The sequence below is a fragment of the Haliaeetus albicilla genome, chromosome 15 (assembly GCF_947461875.1).
Source record: "Haliaeetus albicilla chromosome 15, bHalAlb1.1, whole genome shotgun sequence".
Classification (NCBI taxonomy): Eukaryota; Metazoa; Chordata; class Aves; order Accipitriformes; family Accipitridae; genus Haliaeetus; species Haliaeetus albicilla.
Genome location: NC_091497.1, coordinates 35,073,066 through 35,096,328, shown reverse-complemented (window position 1 = coordinate 35,096,328; position 23,263 = coordinate 35,073,066). Strand labels below are relative to the sequence as shown.

Below are 23,263 nucleotides of genomic sequence, written 5' to 3'. Positions count from 1 at the left end.
GCAGCCCTCACAGTCAGCTCCCAGGCCAGGTGTTGCTCAGAACCCTACATCATGGATTTCTGATGAACAGTGGTTCAATACCAAGACTTCTACTCAAGAAGCATTAGTCTGCCTGCACCAGATTACTATTCCTCCCTCCAAATTCCTATGTTCTATTGACCTGTGGAAAACCCTGATGTTGAGTGAAGGGGTGTCAGATTTTTTCAGCAGTCTCCTGCAGACTGCTGGTCTCCACTCACCCTCAGGTTAATGCTCTTGCTTAAAGACAGACAATTGTCTTAGATTAATAAAGTAGGGATTACCTGTATGTAGAGACATCTAAGCTCCAAAGGATCCAACAACTCAGTAACATGACATGACAGTCAGCTGACGCTAAGTAACTCTTCAGAGTGTTATTGCTCTGCACAACAGAACTTCATGTAAGTTTATTTGAGAAGTATCTACACAGAAATACATTAAGTACATCAAAATGAGACTGCTTCACTTTATACTGAAGCAGCAAGACATTCTCCAGGAAAAGAGATTAATTTTGCATATTTCCCTTCTTTCAGCTTTGCCTTATGGTTCAGTAAAGTTCACCTCCACAGCAAATGTCTCACTATAGACTTTCCATGTTTTAGACTTGTGAGGGTTATCCAGCTCATTCCTGGGAAGGTAGAGTCTGAAAGACAAAATTTGGTAGTGTATCTTACAGCCTAAGACATGCTTTTACTTTCAGCTAGCCAAGAGAACTTCAGGCTCAGCCCTGCAATATTAAATATAGCCCCAGATCTTGAATTCAGACAGACATCAGCCATGCCTGCACAGGGCTTTGGATCTGACATAGTCTGAGAAACACACACAATCAACCTGATGGGTTTGCGAGTTGGTTTTTTGTTGGGTTTTTTTTTGTTTGTTTTTTTCCCCCCAGAGCCCTACAATGCAAGACTGTTAGAGTAAAATTAGTGTTACCTTCAGCTCAAGACCTCCTAATGGTTATGCAAGTGACAGGAATTTAATAACTGACCTTCCTAATGCCAAGGGTTTGATTCAGTACCCAGTCAAGCTCATTAGGCATGTTGTCCACTTCTAATGCTTACCAAATTCATGTCTAGTTATCACTTAACAGCACCTGCACATCAGCTATGGCTGAATTAGAGATACAGAGAATGAGCACTGCCTTAGCAGCTGTTTCACTTCTGATTAGACCTAGTCCACCTGAGGTCTACCAGAATTCTCTGGGCAGAAGTGGAGATAGTCTCCACTAAACTGTGTTTAAGAGAAGGTCTGGTGGGGCATCCTCCCTAGCCCTGCAGGAAACAAAGCACTTGGCACTGCTGCAGGGCTGTCAGACAGCAGGCATACATTTCTCCTGCCACTGGTTTGGTCTAACTAGATGTCTGCACCTAGACTGCAAGGTGCATTGCTGGCTCAGCATATTAAATTTAGAGTTATGAACATAGACTCACAGCTATCTCTCCACATGCTCTAATAGGATCAATTAAAAATTGTTTCCTTACAATTATTGTTCTCTCCATGACTGGAATAGGATCTCATACATCAAGTTCACTGTTCTTCTGTCTAAATCTGTCAAGTTTAGTAGACAGAAGAGACAGATCTCATGTCTCTGCATTTCTACATCACTCCCCTAGTGAGACAGACAAGCCCAACTTTTGCTGGCTGGAGCTCCATGGGGAGTTCTAGTTTCAACAAGAACTAACCACAGTAATTTCTGATTTTAACAAAAGCATGCGTAGCAGTAAGTTAGAGCCTTTCTTTGGGATCCCAAGCATTGGTACCTCTAACTCTGGCCTTAATATTTGCCTGCTAAGCCACTGAACAAGTTCCAGCCTCTCAGTCAGCCGTGCTATAGAGGATGGCAGAGTTCCCTTAGGTTTAAATAGTTAGCATTATCTTTTTGAATTCGAGTTCATTAGCAATACCTAGAGTGCCAAGGAAAGAGTCCAACGGATTAACTTGATTAAGATAAAGAGCTCACATACATTTAAGACACTTGGCACAGTGCAAGCAGGTGTGTGCCAACTGCCTGCTCACAAGTTACAATTGAGAGTCAGAGACAAGTACCCACACAGAAGCTAAGACAGGCTTGATCAGCAAGCTATGTCAGCTTTCAGTACTATGTTTGTGAACTTTCAGCTCTGTTCAGACACTGGAAGTTAGGATCTGAAGGCAGTCACTATGATCACTTACCTGTTATTTTCAATAAAGGAAGTGTTGAACCAGAAGAAGAATGGGCAGTCATCATAGCCTTTGGGGAGAACCTAAAGACAAAGGCCTTGTTTAAGGACTCCATTTGACAGCATGACTCAATTTTTGCAGAGCAAGAGTACCCACCTGTCCCCAGTAGTTTGGTTTACAAAGTTACAGTGTCAGTCAGTACACTTGAAAAGCCCAATATCACACCCAGATCACTATTTTCACTGAAGTTATTTCAGGACTAGGTCACTCAGTACTAGGTCACATTAAGTAAGAGACCCATGTTAGAAGCAGCAGCTACTCAACTAAGATGTCTTAGTTGTACTGTGTGAACAGCCAGATGCCTCCCCTGCCTGCACAGACTGATGCAGCAATGTTTGCTGCATCACTCACTGCACAGGGGTGGAATAACAGCTGCTACAGTGGGGCCACCCCACAGAGCAGGAGTCACTGGGGAGGAAAACAGATTCCGCCCCACAAAGCACAGCCAGCCCAGCTGCAGTTTGCACTGCAGCCTCTCCTCACACTCAAGTGAAGGTCTTCATGCCGTTGTACTTACAGAATGTGATTCAAATCTGACTTTCACATCACCACTTATAACAGGGCTGTCTTCCAAGCCAATGACTACAGAGTCACTTTCAGAATCAAAGAAGAGCTGGATAACAGAATAAAGTATTACTTTTATGAAAAGTTACTGCAGAGAGACAAGGGACCAATTCATGACAATACCTAGCTACTCATTCATGGTATACAAATACAATAGCAGTGCTAGAATAATAGCCAACAATTTAAGCTGCTCAGGTCAGAGTGAGCTATTGCATTTAATTGATTTCTAGGGAAATCTTTTACTATTTTACCACTACTTCTCCCATGATTTAGCAAAGCTTAGCTTTTTCATTCTCTCAGAATTTACAGCATCCATTTATTGAGATAGTTTTATGTCCAGTATTCAACTTTTATAGGAAGACAGTTTTGACCTGTAAGTCAGCTTTCAGCTTCTGTGACTCAACTGACAATTTCATAGTACTCTCACCTTGCAGTTTCTTTGACTGGCACATACACATTCTAGTACAACTTGCTTCCTCACAATTATCTGCACCTTCATATCAGTTCCATTGCCTTTCCCAACTCCTAGGAAGAAAGGGTTGCATTATACCATAGTACATACATTAGCTGGAAAACCAAGTGCAATCCTGTTCTCTCCAGAATGCCTTGCTATAGTCTTTAGAGAACTCAAATCCTAAAGGTAGCTCAAGAATCAGAGGTTGAAAGCTGTACTTTGAAGTAGCAGTGAATCCTACTAGTGGAGCAGGAACAGAGTGATGTAGAGTCTAGTTCCACTGACTGAACAAGAACAGCAGTTTGAAGTCCCCTTGAACAAGTCATGCTGAACTTCCAGCCTTTATCAAAATTACCAGTGTATATGTACAGAAACAGGTGTTCTCTAATGAGAAACATTAGCGGATCCAGCTTGACATGTGGAGTTAATCTCACTTGAAAAGTGATTCCCTTCCCAAAACAGAGCAGGTTGTATGTGAGGCACCATTTGACCAGACACCCAGGAAGTGATAGAACACATGGGGCAATTGCACCCAAAATGCTCTTCATATTTTAACTGTGTCATTTGAATTCTCAAATCCCAGTAAGTCTACATTCCTATCATGGGTTTAGCAAGAGAGACAGTAGAGATCAGCCGCCTGTACCAGGAAACCATTACCAGAGGAATGCCCAAATTCAAGAGTTCTTACCATGTATGGAGTGGATTTTGAGGTTTTTTATTTTGAGTTGCCTCTCTGGTGGGAGTTTCAAGTTATACTTGTTTTTCAGGATCTCATAATACCCAACATACCTACTCTGTAATGCAAAAAACCCAGACACATTATACAGTTTCTGTACCCCACACAGACTAATTCTAGGCAGAAGTAGGATTAAATAGATCTTCTCTGCCAAGTTCTTAGCTCTAAGTCCAAATCTAAGAAGAAAGTAGCCATTAGTTCTCCTTACCCTCCCAAGTTCAAACAATCCTCTAGGCAAACTCAACATCTACATTTTTAAGCAGTATTCAAACTTCATGTTCTGAGAAGAATTCCATACTTTTGAGTTCAGCAAGAAGTGAGGAGCTTTTATATTGCAGCTTTTTAACGGGCAGAATGTTTAAATATACAAGATAACTTCCATCTTTACAGATGCACATTCTGAAGGACAGCTGTACTTCCATTCTATTTTATACCAGCAACTAAAGTACCTCTGCCACCAGCTTCATCTCACACCTCTGAATCTCACCATACACAATGAATCAAAGTGAGCAAAGCCCCAGACTGTGGTCTGAGGCACTAACTTGTTTAGTGTTTCCTTGTGAATGCAGTCTCTAGAGGATGCATTCCTCCACCCAGACACAGCAGTGCCATGGCCCTCCCCAAGCCAGGCTGCAGGCTTCAGTACATCCTTGATAAACAGCCCAACTGTCTTATAGGGTCATGCTCCTGTGAGGGTGGGCAAACACTGCAGCAGGTTGCCCAGAGAGGTTATGGAGTCTCCATCTGTGGAGATATTCTAGACCTGACTGCACACAGCCCTAGGCAGCCTGCTCTAGCTCACCCTGCTTGAACAGTGGGGTTGGACTGAAAGCTCTCCTAATCTCAACAATTCTGTTATCTTAGATACCATAATTCAGATTTGATTATATTATAACAGAGAAAGGCTTAAGGAATATGCTTGGACAAAGCGGAAGGGGGTGGACGATGCAGTGCAAGCCTACCAGCTGATAGTCTTCCAACACTTAAAGAAAGAGTACAGAAAGTTCAGGAGTTAAGCATTGGTAGGAACCTACATCTCTGAAACAAGGCAGGGGAGGTGGGGTAGCATAAGCACTCACAAGGCTAGTATTGGTTTGGCTACTGTTGCTGGACCTGCTCAAGCTTACCTGGGAAGGAGTTTCAACTCCTTGAAACTTGGTACTTGTGCTTCTATCAGTTCTTCTCTCCCCAAAGTAGTCCAAACTTTCCTACACAGGAAAAAAATTTCAAGGGTTAAGATACATTCATTCCACCATCATTCCCCTTCCTGAGAAGGGGATAGTAAACTGGAATTACACTGGTCAATTCTAATAAGAGAATGCAAGTGAAAATACGCAATAGTTGTTTTGGTACCTTCTAACAGGAGGCTTTTAACTAGAATAAGAAAGTACTAATTAGGAAGTCTGATACATTAAGTCTGTCATCCATGAAAGAGTGCTAATAAAGCTCATTCAATGAGGAGAGCAATATGCTTTAAGCAATTGCTTTAGAACCATCTCTATTCAAGTGGTCTGTGGCAGACCAAGCTGAACATTAGTTCAGATCTTCACAAACCAAACTCAGGGTAAAACAAGGGATTAAATGGATATACACTCTGGCCAGACTACCTTGAATGACTTGGGCCTTCCGCAACCCAGCTCTCCAGACTGACATGCTAGACCTGGGATACTAGAGCAGCACATGCATCTGTCCTGGCCAGGACTTACTGATCTTTCTGCCTTCCCCTAGAAGGGCTTCTTGCTGTAATGCCGGCAGTCAAGACAATTCTTGATCCCTCACGCTACTTGGAGGAAGGTTGAAGAAAAAATTGCACTTAAAAAATAGTAACACTGTCTTTAGTATAGCATGCTCAGAAGCCATCTACAGTTAAGAAAGTTGTTGCTCAAGATCCTAGGTCTATTATGCCTCCAAAAAAGTGCTTCAAAGTTGGTATCCTGTTAAATTCTATTTTCCCAGTTCTTCCTCATCAAGAATAGTCTTCATCAGAAAGGAGTTTACATAGTAGCAAGATTTGCAAGAACTTTTTTGTAAAACAGGTTGTTCACAGTATCCTTCTTCCAGTATAGACTTTTTGCAGAGTATTAGTGCATTTCACCAATTAGGTAGGTTCTAAAGGGGCATTTTGAATACTAGAAGAATCAAATAAGAAACACCAGGTTTTTTACCTTTGCACTCTCAAACTGGTCACTGTCTATAAGCCAGGTACAGACCATTGTTCCAGTCCTGCCTGTATTAAAAGAGACAGGTTGAACTGCAGGAGTTAAGGTGTTTGGGTTTATTTTTGTGAAGATGAAGTTATAACTTTTGAAATAGAAGACATAACAGGAGGTAAGTGACACTAGAATAGTTAAGTGCCTGTATTTCTGGGAAGAATGAGTTAAAGACAAGATACTGCAGTTTAACATGTTCCTTGAAAGCAGTCCCCACATGTCTTTGTAGTATTCCTAGAGATACTTAGGAAGCTGGCCACTATCTGCATACTCTATTTAGCAGAGGATACAGTCAAGTACACACTGCTAGATTAGGTTATAGACTCGCACTTGCCCACAATCTAAGCCTCAAGACTTACTTCTCTGCTCCAACTTTTCCCCTCCAACCCTACTAAGACGACATCAAGACTGCTAGCACAAAAACTAAAATATAGTCTCAGTTTTGAATTTAAGATCTAAGAGGTCCAGTCACCCCTCCCTACACTTGTTCTTCAAGCTAGTTTTGGCCTGCAGGTAGTTTCAGTGTTCAGTTCTGCAAAACCTTTTAAGCTATGGTTCCAAGCAAGGGAAAGAGCCACCTTTGTGTTAAGTAACCACCTTGTTTAAGCCAAGTATTTGCAGTAGTAACAGCAGGCAGCTAAAGACATGGCAGATGTTTGCAAGGAAATTTGGCTTATTTGCACAGTTATTATGCACTTCCAACAGCTCCCGCACTACTACAGGTTGTGGATAGCACCCACAGGTCAGGTCACATGCAGTAGCTTTGACTAGCCTGTCCCCATAAGACTACATTGCACTCTATCACATAATACCTTGTGTATCTCAATTTAAGAGCCAGCAGTACCTACAACATTCCAGCCTCCACTGCAAGAAATTAAAAAGCTTGAGGTACATTACAGTGCAGGATATTCAGTGTGGGTGACTGGCTGCCAGGGAGCCAAAGCAGCAGCTTAAGACTTTTGACAGTAGCAGTTTTAGTACCTCCCTATCCCCAGCCTCCCCTGGGGGACTGCTGTCCCAGCAGTCAGGACAGCTGGCAGTTACTGAAGACCATTTTAATCTAAGATGACATTGGTTCTTAAGAGATCAAATCTGGGCTACCGAGAAATGGGGTTGTGTAATACTAAACACACAGCACTATACTGTTGCTAATCATCTTGCTGTCTGCGGAATTTGTCAAGTTACACTCTAAACCCATCTCATGCTATGACTTAAGGCCACACTAACATCAAAGAAGGCATGATAAGAATAGCGTGATTTGTAGCATACACAGACTACACAAGAAGTCCTACCTTTGCCTCCTTTACAGTGAATTGCTATGATGTTCTTTTCATCTTGACTCATCCATTCACGGACACTGGCAGTGAATTTCAGCATGTCCCTAGATAAGAGGGAAGTTAGTGGATCAAAGCAAATGCCCACATAGAACTATCATGATGTATGTATTTCTTGACAAGACTCACTGTAGCGCTGGGACATTGTGGTCATCAATAAAGATCCTTTCCACCCTGTAGTGGAAGTACTTGGGGTCATAGCCTTTTTCACCTACAAGGAAAGATCTGGTGTTATGCCAGTAAAGGGAATAGACTTGCAACAAAGAAAGTGGCTTGTGATACACAACTGCTGGTCTGAGTATATACTAGTTTTTAAAGTACAGTAGTAAAAATAGACAGATCAAAGTAGAAAAACTATGAGGTAATTTGGCTAAAACCATGCTTGCTTAGCTTCTAGTTTCACACTTCTCACTTTTAAGTGAGAATTCACCTCCAGGCCCAGATGGCCATTCCTTTCCATACAGGTTATTTAGGGATCTGAAAGTTAACATTCTGATGTACTGTCAGGGTCAGCCACAGCAACGTGCACCTACAAAGTAGTAAGGAGCTGCTAATACCACACTCCTCATCTGTGACCTCTCATCTATCCCTCCACTAGCTAGAGGACAGTTTTACTTTTTCAGGACTTCAGTATCAATGCTTCTGTATCATACCTTGTCTGCTTCCAGCTCTGATGGTCTACTATGAAAGCAGAAACCACAGGACAGTTATTCCCAAAATGTGTTTCATTGTTTTAGGCATTTCTAAACAGAAGAGCTTTTAACTATTCATTCACCTCTCTTCTCAGCCTTCATTAGAAAAAAACTCCAACATCACCCCAAGTTTTAGCCCAGGTTTAGTATTCCACTTCTTTAGTACGAGTTTTAGAACATTGAAGCAATTGTTCAGCATGAGCAAGGGAGTCTAAACTGCAAGGCATCCAAGTATCTTCTCTGCAAGCTTTGGTACATTAGATGCTCAAAGTCAATAGCCACATTCAGGACAGAAGGTAGTCAGAGACAGCTGTGCACTTTTGACAGACTAAATTCTTGGAGACCTGGTATTGCCACCAGCATACCTTGAAGACATGTTTTTCTGTTTAGCAGTATTTCAATACAGTCACCAGCTAAACATACTTACTGCAGAGGTTGTAGACTTTATAGTGGTCTGCATGTTTGGTGTCCAGAAATCTTGCAACTTCCTAAAGCAATAACAAGATACAAGTTCAGAGTAGTTGGTGCTCTGCTCCTTATTTCCACTACCACCTCATCCCCCATCCCCAAGCAGGGTCAGTGACTGCTGTTCATCAACAGCCCTGGGACAGCAAGCCTTCGCAGGCCAATAGCTCAGGTTCTTGTCTGGAATAAAAGTACTACTGCAACCATCTTCCCTGCCCTACATATGTTTCCACAATATCAGGCAGCATAGCTCTAAAGGGCATTAATGCAGACCTTTTAAACATCTTTATTTAGATGAATATACAGTTCTTGCTTGTACTATTACTGCTCTGGGACAGAACTGACTTGGTTCTCTGAAGCATTCCCAAGAAACAGGGGCATCAGAGCACCAGTTTGTGCACAGTGCCAGATACATCCCACTAGGCTTAGCTAAGAGACTACAACACAAGTGGTGCAGCACAGTGGAGACCACCATTTAGTCATTCCAACCAGCCAAGACAGTAGGACTAGGACTGACCTGACAATCTAGTCCACAGGCAAATTAGTGGGAGTCTAGAAGTGAAACCAGCATTCAGAAATACTGAACCTGATAAATGACAGATTTTTACCTCAATTGGGTTCCTATAGAAAGACTGCTTCCCAGAAGATGGAAATGACATTGCAATAATGCGATCTGTGGAAAAGAGAGCAATCAGAAAAAACAGGGGGAACCCTCCCCACATGTAGGAACTATGTGATTGAGAGCAATATCATTATGAAACAGCTTATTTCTACCCTAATTATAAGAACCACCTACCCATTTCTGAGAGCTTTTCTTCTGCATTTAGTATAGCTAGAGTAGGAGAATAAAGCTTCCTGAAGCATCAGCTACCATTAAGTGTCAGTCTCTACAGAATCACAGGCAAAAATACTATGAGTTAGTCAATAGTGTCTCAGCTCTGGCTCCCTAGGCCTCAGGAGAATTTCCATCATAACATACAGAATGTACAACATCTCCCCCAGAAGGCTAATCCTTGAGAACAAGTGTCAGAGTCAGGAATCCTTATTTCAAAATGCCACAGAAAAGGAGTAGGCCTGCTTTGAGTTCATACTTAAGTTTCATTAGTCTAAAACATTGTCTGTATTTCATGTCAAGCACTTAACTAAATAACTAGTGTTAGCAGGATGTAACATGCAGCAAAGTATCATTTGCTTCTACACACCAGTAACATAAGTGAGATCCAGATCAAAGCCATCTTTCATATAACGCCTTTTGTTTTCAGAGACCTGCCAAAAGAAGTGTAGAGTTAGTCTTCCAAAGGAATGCCAAAGATCAACAAGAGTTGCCTGTTACTAGGAAAAACCAACCACCTAGACTCTGAACTTCAGTCATGAGTAGCAGAGCCTCGTTTTGCTATAGCAAAGTTCACAGCATTAGCCAAGAATAACATTTATTGTGTTAGCTTTTAGGTAGAAGTTCCATACAGAAGTTTTACCCTGAAGTATCAAAGTTTATTCTAGTGGAAAGAACACTGCAGATTCTTTGCAGACTGCAGCATAATCTGTCATTGCTGTTTGAGTGGCTGGGGGCTGAGTGAAGGAATTAGTTAAGGGTGGCATAACCAAGACTGCATATTCCTGAGCAAGAGGACATACTTGAAGCTTCAAGTACCACTTTAGTGCCCCTGATGAAAAAAAGCAGCAGCATTTACAATGGATAGGGCTTCAACAGCTAGGTTGTTTTGCTTTCACCTGGAATAAGCACCAGAAGCATTAAAATTCCTATCCTCCCCCATGTGAGGGAAAGCAGCCTATGTACCACACAAACTAGAAATTATCAATTGAGACACATGGTGGTGTTGCAATCACTTTGATGTGCTGGCCTTCCAGGTCAAGTTACTGCTTACTTGAGCAAAGTTAAGAATTATTAGCTATACTGAAGTTGGAGGCAAAACTCCAGTACCCTGTCAGGGACACCAAACAGACATGCTGCTTAGGCAATATTACCAGTTGCAGACCAACAGGCTGTGGGCAGTCTTGCTACTCACTATTGATGGTAGCCTGGAAAGAGAGCTGGAAACAGTAATAGTAGCCTAGATATATTAAGAGGCCAACTTACCATTCTCCTGGTCACCACTTCAAGTTGCTTCTTCTGTGAAGCCAGGCGAAATATTCTTATTAAGATGATAATTCTCAGAACTCGGAGGAGAGTCACCATTCTAGATGAGAGTCAGATTCACCATGAAAGAAAATGAACCCAATTAAACTTAGATGCAAAGCTTAAAGGTATTTAAAAGCTCTTTCAGAGACATTTTAAAGCTTTGTTTCATATACTAAACTAGGACTTTTCAGGCTAATTTTGGAGAAAGAATACTATGCTTGAAGAATACCATGGTTTTATTGAGGTGTTTTTTCAGAAGTACGTGTTCTGAACAGCTAATGGAACTAGGAAACCCGCTACTTGCTCAAACAGACTTTCACAGGCCCAGCAAGCAACAACACTACCTATGTTATTAACCCCAAATTCTTGTTCCTTGAAGCTTGTTCTCAAGTATACATTTAAGTGCAAGTAGCCACCTGAAAAATAGCTGAAAAGAGAAGTTATACAGGCTATATACATCATGCCTTAAGAAACCTGAGAAGAGATCAGTATAAACCCTGTGTTTAATCATTCAGCAACTTGAGCAGATGATTTGGTTTGAGGAACTTTGAACTGCTGTTGAACTTTGAAGCAGGTAAGATGCTTATGTGAGTGGTTCTACTGGAACAACTGAACAGGGGCAGCTGCTTTTACATACCCTTAGGGACTAGGGCAAACTAACAACCATTCCTTAAGGACATATGTGAGCATATACTTTTAAGGAGCACATGGACATATTTCAGGTCCTGATACACTTAAGTAAAAACCTTGGTGAACACCTACAGTAAGGGGGACAAATATTATGGAAACATTAACCCATGACCTGCAGTTGAAGCCAGTCTGCTCTCCACTGATGTAGAGCTTAAAGTCATCTGTGGACTGCCACCAAAATTTCACTTGTCACATATACACTCTCATCCACAAAAAAGCTGCTCAGATTCTAATTATTCTGAGATTTATCAAGTGCTTTAAGACTGCCATCTGCTTCTTGAGGAAGGTCTATGACAAAAGAAAAGTGATAAACCCCAGGTAAGCTACTGGGAATTAGTTGAATTGTGCAGACACTACTGGAATGTTAGGCAGGAAGACCATCTCATCTCAAGATCTGGGATTTGGCCAAGTCTGAGGTATCATCTAATACCAGGTAGTATAATTTTGGTCAGAAGCGGACTGAAGCACCCTTAACAAGGGAAGCCTTACAGAGGGCCTTAAGGATTGCATGGGTGAGATGGTAGGTCCCAGGTGAGTACCTTCTGAGAGCATCAGTGTGAACTCCTTTTTATGTGACCCAAAAGCCTATTCTAAATCCCCATCAACTTCAGCAAGTCAGAATACAAGGCACTTGCACACACCAATCTACAACAAGATGGGTCAGTGCAGGATCAGGCCTACTACTAACAGCCTAGGAAAGATAGCAGTGCACATTACCCTGTCACAGTGCCATTTCTCCTACCTGTAACTGGATGCTGCCATAAGATGAAAGCTGCTTTAGAAAAATGTGGCCAGAGAGATGGTAAGTAATTATTAAAGTCCATTTAATGTTTAAAAAGACCTAGAAGGAAACAGCCTTTTATGATTTTGAGGCTGCAAAAGCTATTCCTTTGGTAGTTCTACTTTTTGAAACCTGAGTTTAGCTGGCATTTGAAGAGATGACTAGTAATTCCAGATGTTTGTCCAACTCTGGATTCTTCAATGACTAGACTTTGAGTTGGTTATTTCTAGAAGAATGTTTACCCCCTTGTGCCCAGTAGCCAGTTGAATTGTGAGGGTGATTTTTTTTTTTTTTTTTTTTTAAAAAGAGCTCAACTTCTTTCCCTGGCTGATGCAAGCAAGTTTCACCAATTCAAACCTAGTGCAGATAAAATAATCTTAGTTGTAGTTCTGTCTCCATCAAGAATGGATTCCTCTCACAGGTTATCATCTGATCAAGCTACAGAAATCAGATGGAAATATGACTTTAATTTATGCACATGAACAGCATGTTTCCCCTTCTCCAAGGCATGGCTGAAAAATCCAACACATGTTACCATGGGGCTTTTGGGACAGCAAGGTAGAAGAAACAAGACAATGTAGCAGCTCTTTCTATTTCAAGATCCATTAGACAGAGATCCTCCCTCACTTGTCTGTTCCATTTGCAATTATAATCCAACTCTTCTTTCTGACCTTCAGACTCTCCTCTCTGTCAGGGCTGCTGTACACTTTCTGCCCAAAAAATGCTTGAGTTACAGCATTTGATGGCCTCACTGTTCACTTTTAATTACCCCAAGTGATATGTTTAGATCATCTCTGCCTTCAAGACAGGGACAGTCTATAGCATAACTGTAGACCAAAGTTAGGTGTCTCTATCCTTCATTAGTCTGTACCATGAAATACTATCACTGCCATGTTCGTTATCTAGTATGCACACATCTAGCTTAGAGGTGCCCAAGAAAATTCTTGAAAGACTATCAAGAAAAGAGATCACATTTAACAGCTGCCATACCATTCTTACCTTGGTATCTGATCTGCTGCGGCAAGGTCTGAGAAGGAGTACGTCATGTTAATTAACAGAGTGCCCACCACTATGAATGCATCCAAAATATTCAGTTTGGACTGGAAATAGTTCTTGAAGCTGAAACAATGGAGAGTTTTAGACAGATGTCCATAGGGATAGCAAAGACTGAAATACATCTTCAGGAGAAGAATCACCTATACAGAGCTACTGCTAGAGACAAGCTCTCCTGAAGTAGTTCTTAACACTAAGCACTGAAGTCTCACTAAGAAAGTAATCTTACACCTGGCCTACACAGGTAAGTCACAGCAAAGCTGATGCAGTTTCCTAGTGCTCACTTTACAGATTATTCTATAGAAGGGTAACAGCCAATAAAATATGCGGCCATTGTCTATGACCAGGAAATTAGCCTACAGGGCATCCATGTTCATAGTCCAAGCCCAAAGTATTACTTCCTTACTAGCTTGAGGACTTGCCACACTGACTTAATTTTTGTCAGTGTCTTACTTACCCTTCAACAAACACCCTCAGGAGAACATCGATGAGAAAGAAGAGCGCTATTGCCAGGGAAACACCTTCAAGAATCTCTCTAACACCCTTCTTCTCACTGATAGCCAGATCCACAATCACAACTATAATATCCACAATGATAAGTACAACTCCAAATACTCTGCCAAAAGAAAAATACAAGTCAACTTGAGACATAGGAATGACTTGCTGACATTGACTGAAGAGCACAAGCCCAGATTTGTTTTCAGCTGTTCCAGCAAGAGTGTGTTCTCTTACATACAGATTGAGGCCTGCTTGTATAAGCAGCTGAAGGATTCAAATTACATTTTTTAAGTGATCTGCACAGAATATGTCATCCATGTGGAACCATATATCTACCTCAGACTCAGCTGTAGTTATTAACCTATAATTCCACTGGTACCTAGAAGTGGTACAAACCTGAATGCTTTAAGGCACACAAGTGTCAGTGCTGTCTTTCAGCTTACTCACCTTCCTTCCCACTCACAACTTGGTGTAGCCCCTTAAAAATAACTGTCTTTAATGGCTTACCTTGCTCCAGCACCTAGACTACATACAACTGACCAACTAGTTGTTCAAAAGCTGCCACAGCCTGGAGTAAGCCATTAAAGAGCTTTTATCCAAGTCAACAGCATTTACAGTTCTGACTTTCAGGTCTCCCTGGTCAATGTAGTCATATCTGTTTAAGACTTCTTTCCCAATCAAAGTACTTTTCTCATGTCACCCTTTCTGGGGGTGGTAGGTGATTCAGTACTTTCCAGACAGAGCAGGCTGGAGTCACTGCTGTTCAAGGAACTCTCCAAGTTCTCACACCAGAAATGAGGACCATTTCTACCCTGCCCATATCATTACAAGCATGACCTTTTACCTGAATCCAAATGACATCACAAATGGGGAAATTCTTCTCCTAATTGCACTGCAAGAGAAGAGAACTGGCATCAAGACAAGTGACATTTTGTTACTGGTATTAGCCACAAGAGCACTGTTGCATTCTTTTGTTCACATTCTTTTGGTTTTAGAATTCTGTATAGCAGCAATTTCTTAAAGAGGAGATTATTTGGTTGCATTCATGAAGTATATAGGTTAAGACAGTACTTGAAAACAATGCTTTGACCACTCGTCAGAAAAAACATTCACCAGCTACAGACCCTAGAAGTACAGCAGTATGTACTTATGCACAACACTATTCAGTGTTACAATTCCAGTGACACTAGAAGTTTGGCTTAATGCCCAGTTATAAGCTTTAAGAAGCAGGCTTATATAATAGCTATTGGTCAATAGGGAAATTAAAGCATAAACATCTCTTAAGGTATCTTGTTCAAGATACTAGACTATTGTATCAGAAGATTTTTTTTTTTTCCAGGCCTGGAAAAAGCTGCACTTGTTAATAGCTCTACTACTGCTTCTGTGCTCTTGGAATAGATGAAGAAAAATCCCTCTTCTGCCTTTAAAAGGAAAAATTGGTTTGGCTTTCAGATTGAAGACTCAAGTACCTTTTAAGAAAATTAGTTACTGAAGCTAAGTTCTTCCAATTGTGAGAGTTATCTCCAGCCCTAGCAGGGTTCCAGCTCCAGTTACAGAAGATTATTTGTTGCCTCTTTGGTATGCTTTAAGCCTTCTGGTTTAAAGCTAGGCCTTTGTGTAACTATCTTACTAGTTGAAAGTCTCTTTAGGCTACACCAAGAACTAAGGTAGAAGCAATTATCTGCAAGCCCCAAGTTCTGACAGTCTGAAAAAACAGACTGCCAGTCTGTTAAGTAATCTTGGGATTACTTAACTACTGTAAGCACTGAGTCTTTTCTTAGACACTTGAAAGAAAACACCTTCTCCAAGTATATCACTAACAATAGGACCTAACAAAAGCTCCGAGATACTGACAAAAAGTACTGGTAGATTCCTTTTGTATTGTTCACATCCCTACCCTACCTTTCCTGTTATATACAGTTACTACACTTCCCCTCCCCACCACCATTAGAGATACCACTGTTACAGGAAGTCTTTGTCAGCTCAATAATGCATATTGCACCCTACAGTGATCCTGTCTGAGCTACTTGTTTCCTCTAGGGTAACTTGAGCATTGCATTTCACTTGGTGCATATCCTTAACACCTCAATAACTCAGTTTAAGACAAAGCTAGATATCTTTGAAGTGATTAGGAAGCCTACTGAATTAACCTACACTTCTTATTAGGCTCACACTTCAAACTAAGAAGCAAGGTCTAACCAGCAAACACTTGCATCCCTAAACAGGAAGGAGATACTTAGATTGTAGAACCCACTTTTCCCATGGAAGTCAAGGATGTAATAACAGGTCTTGTCTTGAAGGCAGCCTAGCATATAGGAGGTTCTCCTTGCATTTGAGTGTCTAACTTCTAAGGAAACACTGCAATAATTACACTAACAGTTTGTTGGTCTGTGTCTTTGCCCAGTCAATCCTACAATGCAAATTTAGTAGGCACACCAAGACTTCAGCTTCCACGGTCTAAGGACAAATACCTTTATTAGGTGCACTAATGACTGAAATGTATGCACACCACTCCAATTTGGCCCGCCAACATCTTACTTAAATCAGTTGAAGAGAACATGGCATATTTGTTCACATACTTAGCTGAAAGCCTTCATGAAATGCATTTGTAAATGCCAACTTCTAAATTGTAGAAAGACATGTTGTCACATAGAAGAACTGAGATAACAGGCTTAATCTTTCTGTTCTTGAGCTGCAGGAACAGAGACACAAGTCTATTCACTTGTCACTGACTTGACTAAGTACGCTAGCAGAGTTAGTAATCTGGTGACAAGAGCTAAACACTGTTAGAAAATAACCATTTCAAGAATGAAGTTAATCACTAGCAAGTTCAGACAATTTAGTCTTGATGAGGGCATGATGCTTATCATTTGCCCCAGATACTCATTCACCTCATTTTCTCACCAGCATTTGTTCTTCTGTGCTCTCCCAAACTCACTGCTTTGGGAAAGTTTAATCAATACAGTTTGCATACACATTTTCCATAATATGATGGACTTCTAACCTGAGAAGAAGCTACACTTTATGTCTCTAGAGATGAAAGAAGCTTCCTGAACTTACTTGTCTTTATTATGTGCTAGAACAAATGTCAATATCAAGTGATTTACTGGGCTTATCTCTCTACTTCAGCAGGCCATCTGCCTTCTTATTTTGGCCCAACAGTTTCCACCTTTGGGGGTGAGCAAGGCATTTAGTGTAACATTAGCTTACTTGAAACAGCTGTCTGGTTCATTATCCTCATCACGACCATCATCAATCTTTACTGTGGGCTCTTCTGCTGTTGGAGAGCTGGCAAAGGAATAACACAAGTCACATACTGATACAGATGTCAGCTTTATACATTGCTACCCTTCATTGTCCCAGAGAAAAGAATATCAACTGTCAGCTGAGCAGTGAGCAGCAGCCTGGGCCAGAGCACAGGCACAGTACCAGAGGAAGAAAGACTTCACATACATTGGCAGAGCAGAACCCCTTGGCTTGTAGTGACCTAGTTCCCATTAGCAATCCATCTCTCAGAAGTTTCTCTTTTGGGGGAGAAAGGGAACAGATGTGTTCAACAATCAGATAAAGAGCTTTGAAGTAGGGCATCCAAGAGTCTGCTGAGGACTTAACAGTCCAGTCCAGACTCTGGAAGTGCTGGAAACATGCATATGCAAAATTGCTTCAGAGAGTCCAAGTGACATTAAAGCTATTACAGTAAACTACTTGTTCAGAGAATTAATGTTTTCACCAGGAAAAGCCACAGCACAGAGATGTTTTTGTGCAGAGCAGGATACCAGGCCGGAAACTGGAAGACCAGAGCAGCAGCAGCTGAGCTAGTGCTAGAACAGCATTTTTTGGGGGTAGTGGCTGCTTGCCATAACTTCCTTAAAAGGGTGTCTTTAGATCAAGTTTTTGTTCAGCCACCTGAGAAGCTCTGAAGGCCACATGATGACTTCAGAGAACATAAAGGATAACATCCAAAGCCAGGGGTTTAATTCAGCCTTCTCCACAGAAATACTGTGCTGCATAATAGCACAGCCACAGTGTTGCTGTGGGTCTGCCTGTGGCATCATTACTTCTTGGGCAGGAGCAACTACATATGCATATTCAGTATTGATGTTTCCATACTGTTCTGAGGCAATTTAGCATGTTTGAAGCATTAGTGTAGCAACTCAGAGGATCCAAGTATTCTTCACCCTGCACAACGGACCCATGCGCCAGCACTGCTTTTGCAGCGTGGGCTAACCCCCTTTTAAACAAGTTAAATGATGCATTTCCTACAGTGTCAGCAACAACCAGTACTGATGGTTCACCACCTGCACTCAGTATCAGGCTGAAGAGAGGAATGATTTCCCCTCCTGCAACAATTTTGTTACTTAAAGCTAATTTTCCAGCTCCAGTATCTCCAGACACCAGTATCTGCAACTTTGTTGCCAGAACTGAAGCAAAGCTCTAGTGATGTATGGCCATTCAACTTTGATTCGCAGCTATTCTTATGGGATATCCACTTGGGAGTTTCCACTTAATGTACAGCTGAAATGGTTCACTCATTAAAGCAGGTTGCTGCTGCTGCTACAGCAATTTTGCTACGGGCCACTTGCTTATACTTGTGGACACATGAAGGATACCAAATGCCACCTTCTTATCCTCTACTGTGATTAAAATAAGCCAAAATAAGAATGAGCAACAGTTGTGTTTTGGGTTAGGAAGCCAATCTTTAACACAAAAAGAAAACAGAAGTCAAGTCTGAGTACATTATTTCCACTGTGCTCCCACACAAAAATTCAGTTCTAGATAATGCTTTCCTCAGAGGGAGTTTTGTTTTCCTCTACATCTACTTGTTGTCCAAGCTGGAACAAGCTCTCTGCCACAGCTACTACATCTAGTCTTTGACTACTGGGGTAGAAGAGAAGAAAATGAGGACAGTCTAGAAGAACCTATTTCCTCCCCGCACACTCTGAACTTCAGACTTGAGGCTTTTAAGGAGAGCAGAGCAAGAGCATCTTCTTCTACAGGAGAGCTTGACAGTGTTTCTGGAGGCTAGGAGAGAGCTGGCTTTACTGCCACGAGCTTATTATACCGGAGCTGGGTGCTCTGTACTTCTCAGCTAGTTCTTAACTACTTGTAAGAAGCCAATCACAACAGCATATTTCTCTCAAAGATGTCACACCTCACAGACAACAGCATTTTAAGGGGGGGAACACAAAGACTGTACGCTGTGTAAGCTTCAAGCACTCCATCATTATTCTCTTCGTTAGATTTAAAGCACTAAGACACTCTAGACAGGGGACTGACGTACACAGCATACTTCAACCCCAGACCCGTACCCCGGTGCGGTTCGTTCCACTCACCTGGACACTCCTGTCAGCTCTGTCCCTTGTTCATACTTCACAGTTGTCATTTTGCCTGGCGTGGCTCTGCTGGTCTTAAGAGAAGCACATCGAGTTAAAGAGGTATCAGTACGAGAAACGGCGAATGCCAGCCTCCTACAGCAGCAGCCTCACACGTTACCAGCAGACATTTTCGACTAGTGTGTCCCCCCAGCTGACAAAGCACAATCTTCACCTACGAGGCTAACGAGAGCCGGCGCGATGACGGTTTTTCGCCCACACCTAACGTGCCACAGCGGCAACCCCTTCGAAACGGCACGTTCACCTCACGACGAAGCACCTTCCCCTGCTCCAAAGCCAGGAAGCGCAGCCGAGCCCCGGCCGGCCCCTCCGGGCGGGACGCGGCCCCAGCGAGCCCGGGCTGCGGACCCCGGCGAGCGGCTCCACGGGGAGCGGCTCCACGGGGAGCGGCCACACGCCGGCTCCTCCGCCCCCTTCCACCACACGCAGCCTGCGGCCCCGACCCCCCGGGCAGCTCTCTCTCCCCTCTCCCGCCGCCGCCCTCACCTCAGCGCGGCCGCCCACCGCCGGCGCTCCGCGGCCTCAGCGGAAAGCGGCGTTAAACTTCCTGAGGGCCGCTCCCCCGCTTCCCTCACCCCGCCCCGGCCCGCGGAGACCCGCTCACCCGCCGAGGCGAGGCCGAGCCGCGGAGCACGAACGCACCTCAGCTGCCCCGGCCCCGGGGCCGCGGCTAATGAGCCGGCGGCGCCGCACGGCTGCACCTGGGCCGGGGCCGGGCCGGGCCGGGCGGGCCGGGACCGCCCGCTGCCATGGCGACGGCCCCGCCGCCGCTCCCGGCACCTCGCCGTTACCAGCGGGCGGGCGGCCCGGGCGCCTCGGGGGGACCGCCCGCCCTCTGCCGAGCCTGGGGCCGTGCGGGGTTTGTAAGCTGCGCGGCCGCGCTCCGCTTGTAAACGCGTTCCCCGCGGCACGGCGGGGTTCGGGGGCTGCGGTGGGGACAGGCGGCCCGCGGGCTGCCGGACGGACGGGCCCCGCGGGCGCCGGCGGCCGCTGCCTCCGCGCAGCACGGGGTTTGTGCCGGACCGCGGAGCGCTGACCGACGCAGAGAACGAGCTATGGCTTGGTGACTGTCTCCCCGTAACTCCACGTACCGAGGACTGGTGTTTGTCAAGGATTACGCCTGTCGGAGCCTGGTGCTTGGGAGTGGTGAGCAAGAAGGAGCCGCGGGCAATCACAAAACTTAATTAAATGTTCGATGAGTTTACGGTCTTGTTGAGAAGGCACAAGCAGAGGCCTTGCTTGAATAGATAGGGCCGGAAAAGAGAAGAACTCCTGCCTTTGTTCTCGTCCTTGTAGATAACTTAGCTTAAACTGGCCATATGGTTTTACACCACTAATGAACACTAATAAGAGCACTAGCAGGCACTGACGTATCAAAACATGCAAAGGACCATGCTGCGCAGAATCACCTGAGGAAGGTCAGGTAGCGGACAAGTGAGGAAGACTATGGAAGACCACCAGAGGACCCCTGAAGACCACCAGAGACCTTCAATGCGCCTGCGTGAAGGGCACTTGCATATGCTAATAGTTTCCCGGAAAACTAATGAATATGTATAACATTTCTCGGAAATCTAGTGCATATGTACGTGGAACGGGTACCTAACCTGCACGATTAGGCCCGACACGAAAGGTGGAGCGATCGGCCGTGCACCCAGCGCTGCCAATAAAGAATACCTACTTAATGGTTAATCAAGCCGGGGCGTTAATTTGAGTCCGTGGCTTTCTTTGCAGAGCCGGAGGCTGCGGGGCGGAGCGCGGCGTGTCCCCCCCCGCCCTGCGGAGCCTCCACGCGTTCCCCGCCGCGGGTGGAGGAGGAGCGGCCCCTGAGCCGCGGCCGGCGCCGGGCTGCGGGGCTTTCTGCGGGGCGGTCGGCAGCAGAGGGAGCTCAAAGGCAGCGTCTGGGGGCTGCGGCCGGGGCTGCGGCAGCTCGGCCGGGGGTGGGTGCGGGAGCCGGAGGCAGGAGCTCCCCGGGTGGCCCTGGCCCCAAGGAGCCAGAATCTGCGAGGTGGGTGCTGAGGAGAGGGAGCATTTCTGGGCAGCAGACGATCGTGGAAGGTCTCCCTTTCAAGTCCGCCATGTCTGTAAATACATGGCTGAGCAGCTGGTATAGACAGCGGTAGCGAGTAATGAGCTAAATACGTCTGGTGTATCCCCATAATTACGTATTCCAGAAGCAGCTAAACGTGGATGGGAGCTAAGCTGGATGATGAGACGAAACAGTCGGTTAATTTGCTCTTGGTTCTGAAAAAAAGTTTACACGTGCAGGCTTCCTCCCGTGGACCATGTGGGCATCCTGTGAGTTACGCTCAGCAGGAGCTTATGCCTGTGGAGCACCTTCACGGGGAGGACCACATCGGAGAAGAGTGAAGAAATGCAGAAGTCCGGTTTGCCCTGTCCTGGGCTCTGAAAGCACCGAGGTGTGAAGGCAGTTTGGGTACTGAAGTGGACTTTTCACAGAACAACCTGTAACACCCAGTCAAAGGAGGGTCTGGAGGCGGGAGGCTTCCAGTTTGGCACTCAGACTGAATGAATGCCAGGGCCGTAAATGAACCAGCTTGCTAGAGGCTGCAGATACACTTAAAAAGGAAAAATATGGTCCTTCCCATTTTTCATCAAATAGGTGGACGCCGCATTGCCAGTGATAACACTAACTGTTCCTTTCAATGTTGCTAATCTTGCAGCAGTGGTAATGCCGTAGATTTGCCAGCTCTCACACATCATCATGAGTTTCCTGGTGGTTGATCTATTTTCTTAAAATCCTAACTCCTGGACTCAGATGAATAAAATAAAACCACCATCTTTCTTTTTTATTAATAAAATTAAATTTCTAGCTCTCAGCTGGTGGAGAAACATGTAGGAACAAGATCCAAGGGTCATAAAGCTAAAAGTAAAAAGGAAGCATTGAAAATATTCTGGTTTTTTGAATTCAAGGCTCGTAAATAATTTTCATTATATTTTGCTGGTTAACTCATGATGCTGACATTTTAAAACCCTTCAGAATCCAGTTCTGATCCCTTGATGATTATTCATCAGGGTAGAATAGCAGAATTGTCAACAAAATGCAGAAAAGATCGAAATGTTCAGTAAATAATCCAGTTACATACTGGGTAGAGAGCAGGATGAAGTATGCATATCTCAGAGGGGTGATGACATACTTTACATTCCAAAAATAACAGAGAGGGTGGTAAACAGAATCTCTTAACTTGGCAGATTTTAAAATCGGTAGGTATGGCTCATTTATATCTGATACTCTTAAGAGAGATAGCCAAGAAAAATAATTTCATTTTTGTTAAGTCTTGGGATAGCAGAAATATGGAGATACATGGGGGAAAAAAATCAATCCTCTGCCAATATTAAAAGCAGGTAGATCAGATGACCTGATGGTGATAGATCTGTCAGCTTGGCTTTGCTCCCAGGCGAAATGAGAGCAGAGTAGACAGAGGTTTCAAATAATAAAATATTAAAGAAGCTTAGTGATAATAATAATTAATGCCAATCAACATGGGTTTAGGGAAAATAATTCCTGTCACACTAATTTATATTTCTAAAACAAGATTGCAAGTTTTACTGATAGAAGTATTTTGTTGCTTCTGTAAGCAACTGTCTGGCTGGAAAATCACTGTGATTAAAAAGGTAGAAGAATATAAACTCAATCTGGTTCACATTGGTGAAAACCCAGCACACTAGTCTTAAAATAACTAAAAGGGGAACCATCCTTAAGCAATTCCTTTCCAGAGAGGTTCTGCAGGGATTGGGTGTTGGCTTACGCTGTTCAATGTTGTGGTGTGGTGTTTTGTTGTAAACCATGCCCCGGATAAACTCCCTAGTGATGAAGTTCGCAGCTGACGCAGAGGTTGGAAAAGTGGTCGGACAGAAGAAGAACGGCTGCCTAGCACTGAGTAAATTGTAACGTCTGGTAAGTTCAGATGAGCGAGCAACATGCTTTTCCATACATCCGCTGTAAATCTCAGAACAAAGGACTTCAGGAGGGTGCTTTTCAGCCCTTGATACCTGA

The 23,263-nt window shown here is 43.7% G+C and overlaps 1 protein-coding gene across 4 annotated transcripts; it reads right to left on the bottom strand.

Moving 5' to 3' along the window:
* Positions 1–401: 401 nt before the first annotated feature.
* LOC104310894 (phosphatidylinositol 3,4,5-trisphosphate 3-phosphatase TPTE2) lies at positions 402–20,091 on the bottom strand. Of its 4 annotated transcripts, none has more exons than XM_069802784.1 (19): positions 19,853–20,091; positions 19,189–19,257; positions 17,066–17,143; positions 14,700–14,747; positions 13,815–13,973; positions 13,304–13,423; positions 10,792–10,891; positions 9,896–9,959; positions 9,302–9,366; positions 8,656–8,716; positions 7,666–7,747; positions 7,495–7,583; positions 6,158–6,219; positions 5,120–5,200; positions 3,945–4,050; positions 3,230–3,327; positions 2,756–2,851; positions 2,191–2,261; positions 402–661 (listed from the first exon to the last, which is right to left on the bottom strand). In XM_069802784.1, the coding sequence occupies exons 2-19, from the start codon at positions 19,236–19,238 to the stop codon at positions 559–561; spliced, it is 1,533 nt and encodes a 510-aa protein (XP_069658885.1). In that variant the 5' UTR covers positions 19,239–19,257; positions 19,853–20,091; the 3' UTR covers positions 402–558. The 4 variants fall into 4 exon arrangements, with proteins under 4 accessions (XP_069658885.1, XP_069658883.1, XP_069658882.1 ...); XM_069802782.1 differs by having other exon boundaries at positions 19,189–19,262; positions 19,853–20,021; XM_069802781.1 differs by lacking the exon at positions 19,853–20,091 and adding an exon at positions 19,735–19,812 and having other exon boundaries at positions 19,189–19,262.
* Positions 20,092–23,263: the final 3,172 nt, after the last annotated feature.

What these genes read in the sequence shown, in the direction of transcription:
- LOC104310894 (XM_069802784.1), bottom strand. Translation starts at nt 19,238, where the DNA reads ATGACAACTGTGAAGTATGAACAAGGGACAGAGCTGACAGGAGTGTCC. An exon ending in CACAATGTCCCAGCGCTACA is followed by an intron (nt 7,584 to 7,665) that starts GTGAGTCTTGTC and finishes CCTCTTATCTAG; the next exon opens with GGACATGCTGAAATTCACTG. An exon ending in CAAAATCCACTCCATACATG is followed by an intron (nt 3,328 to 3,944) that starts GTAAGAACTCTT and finishes CTTTCTTCCTAG; the next exon opens with GAGTTGGGAAAGGCAATGGA.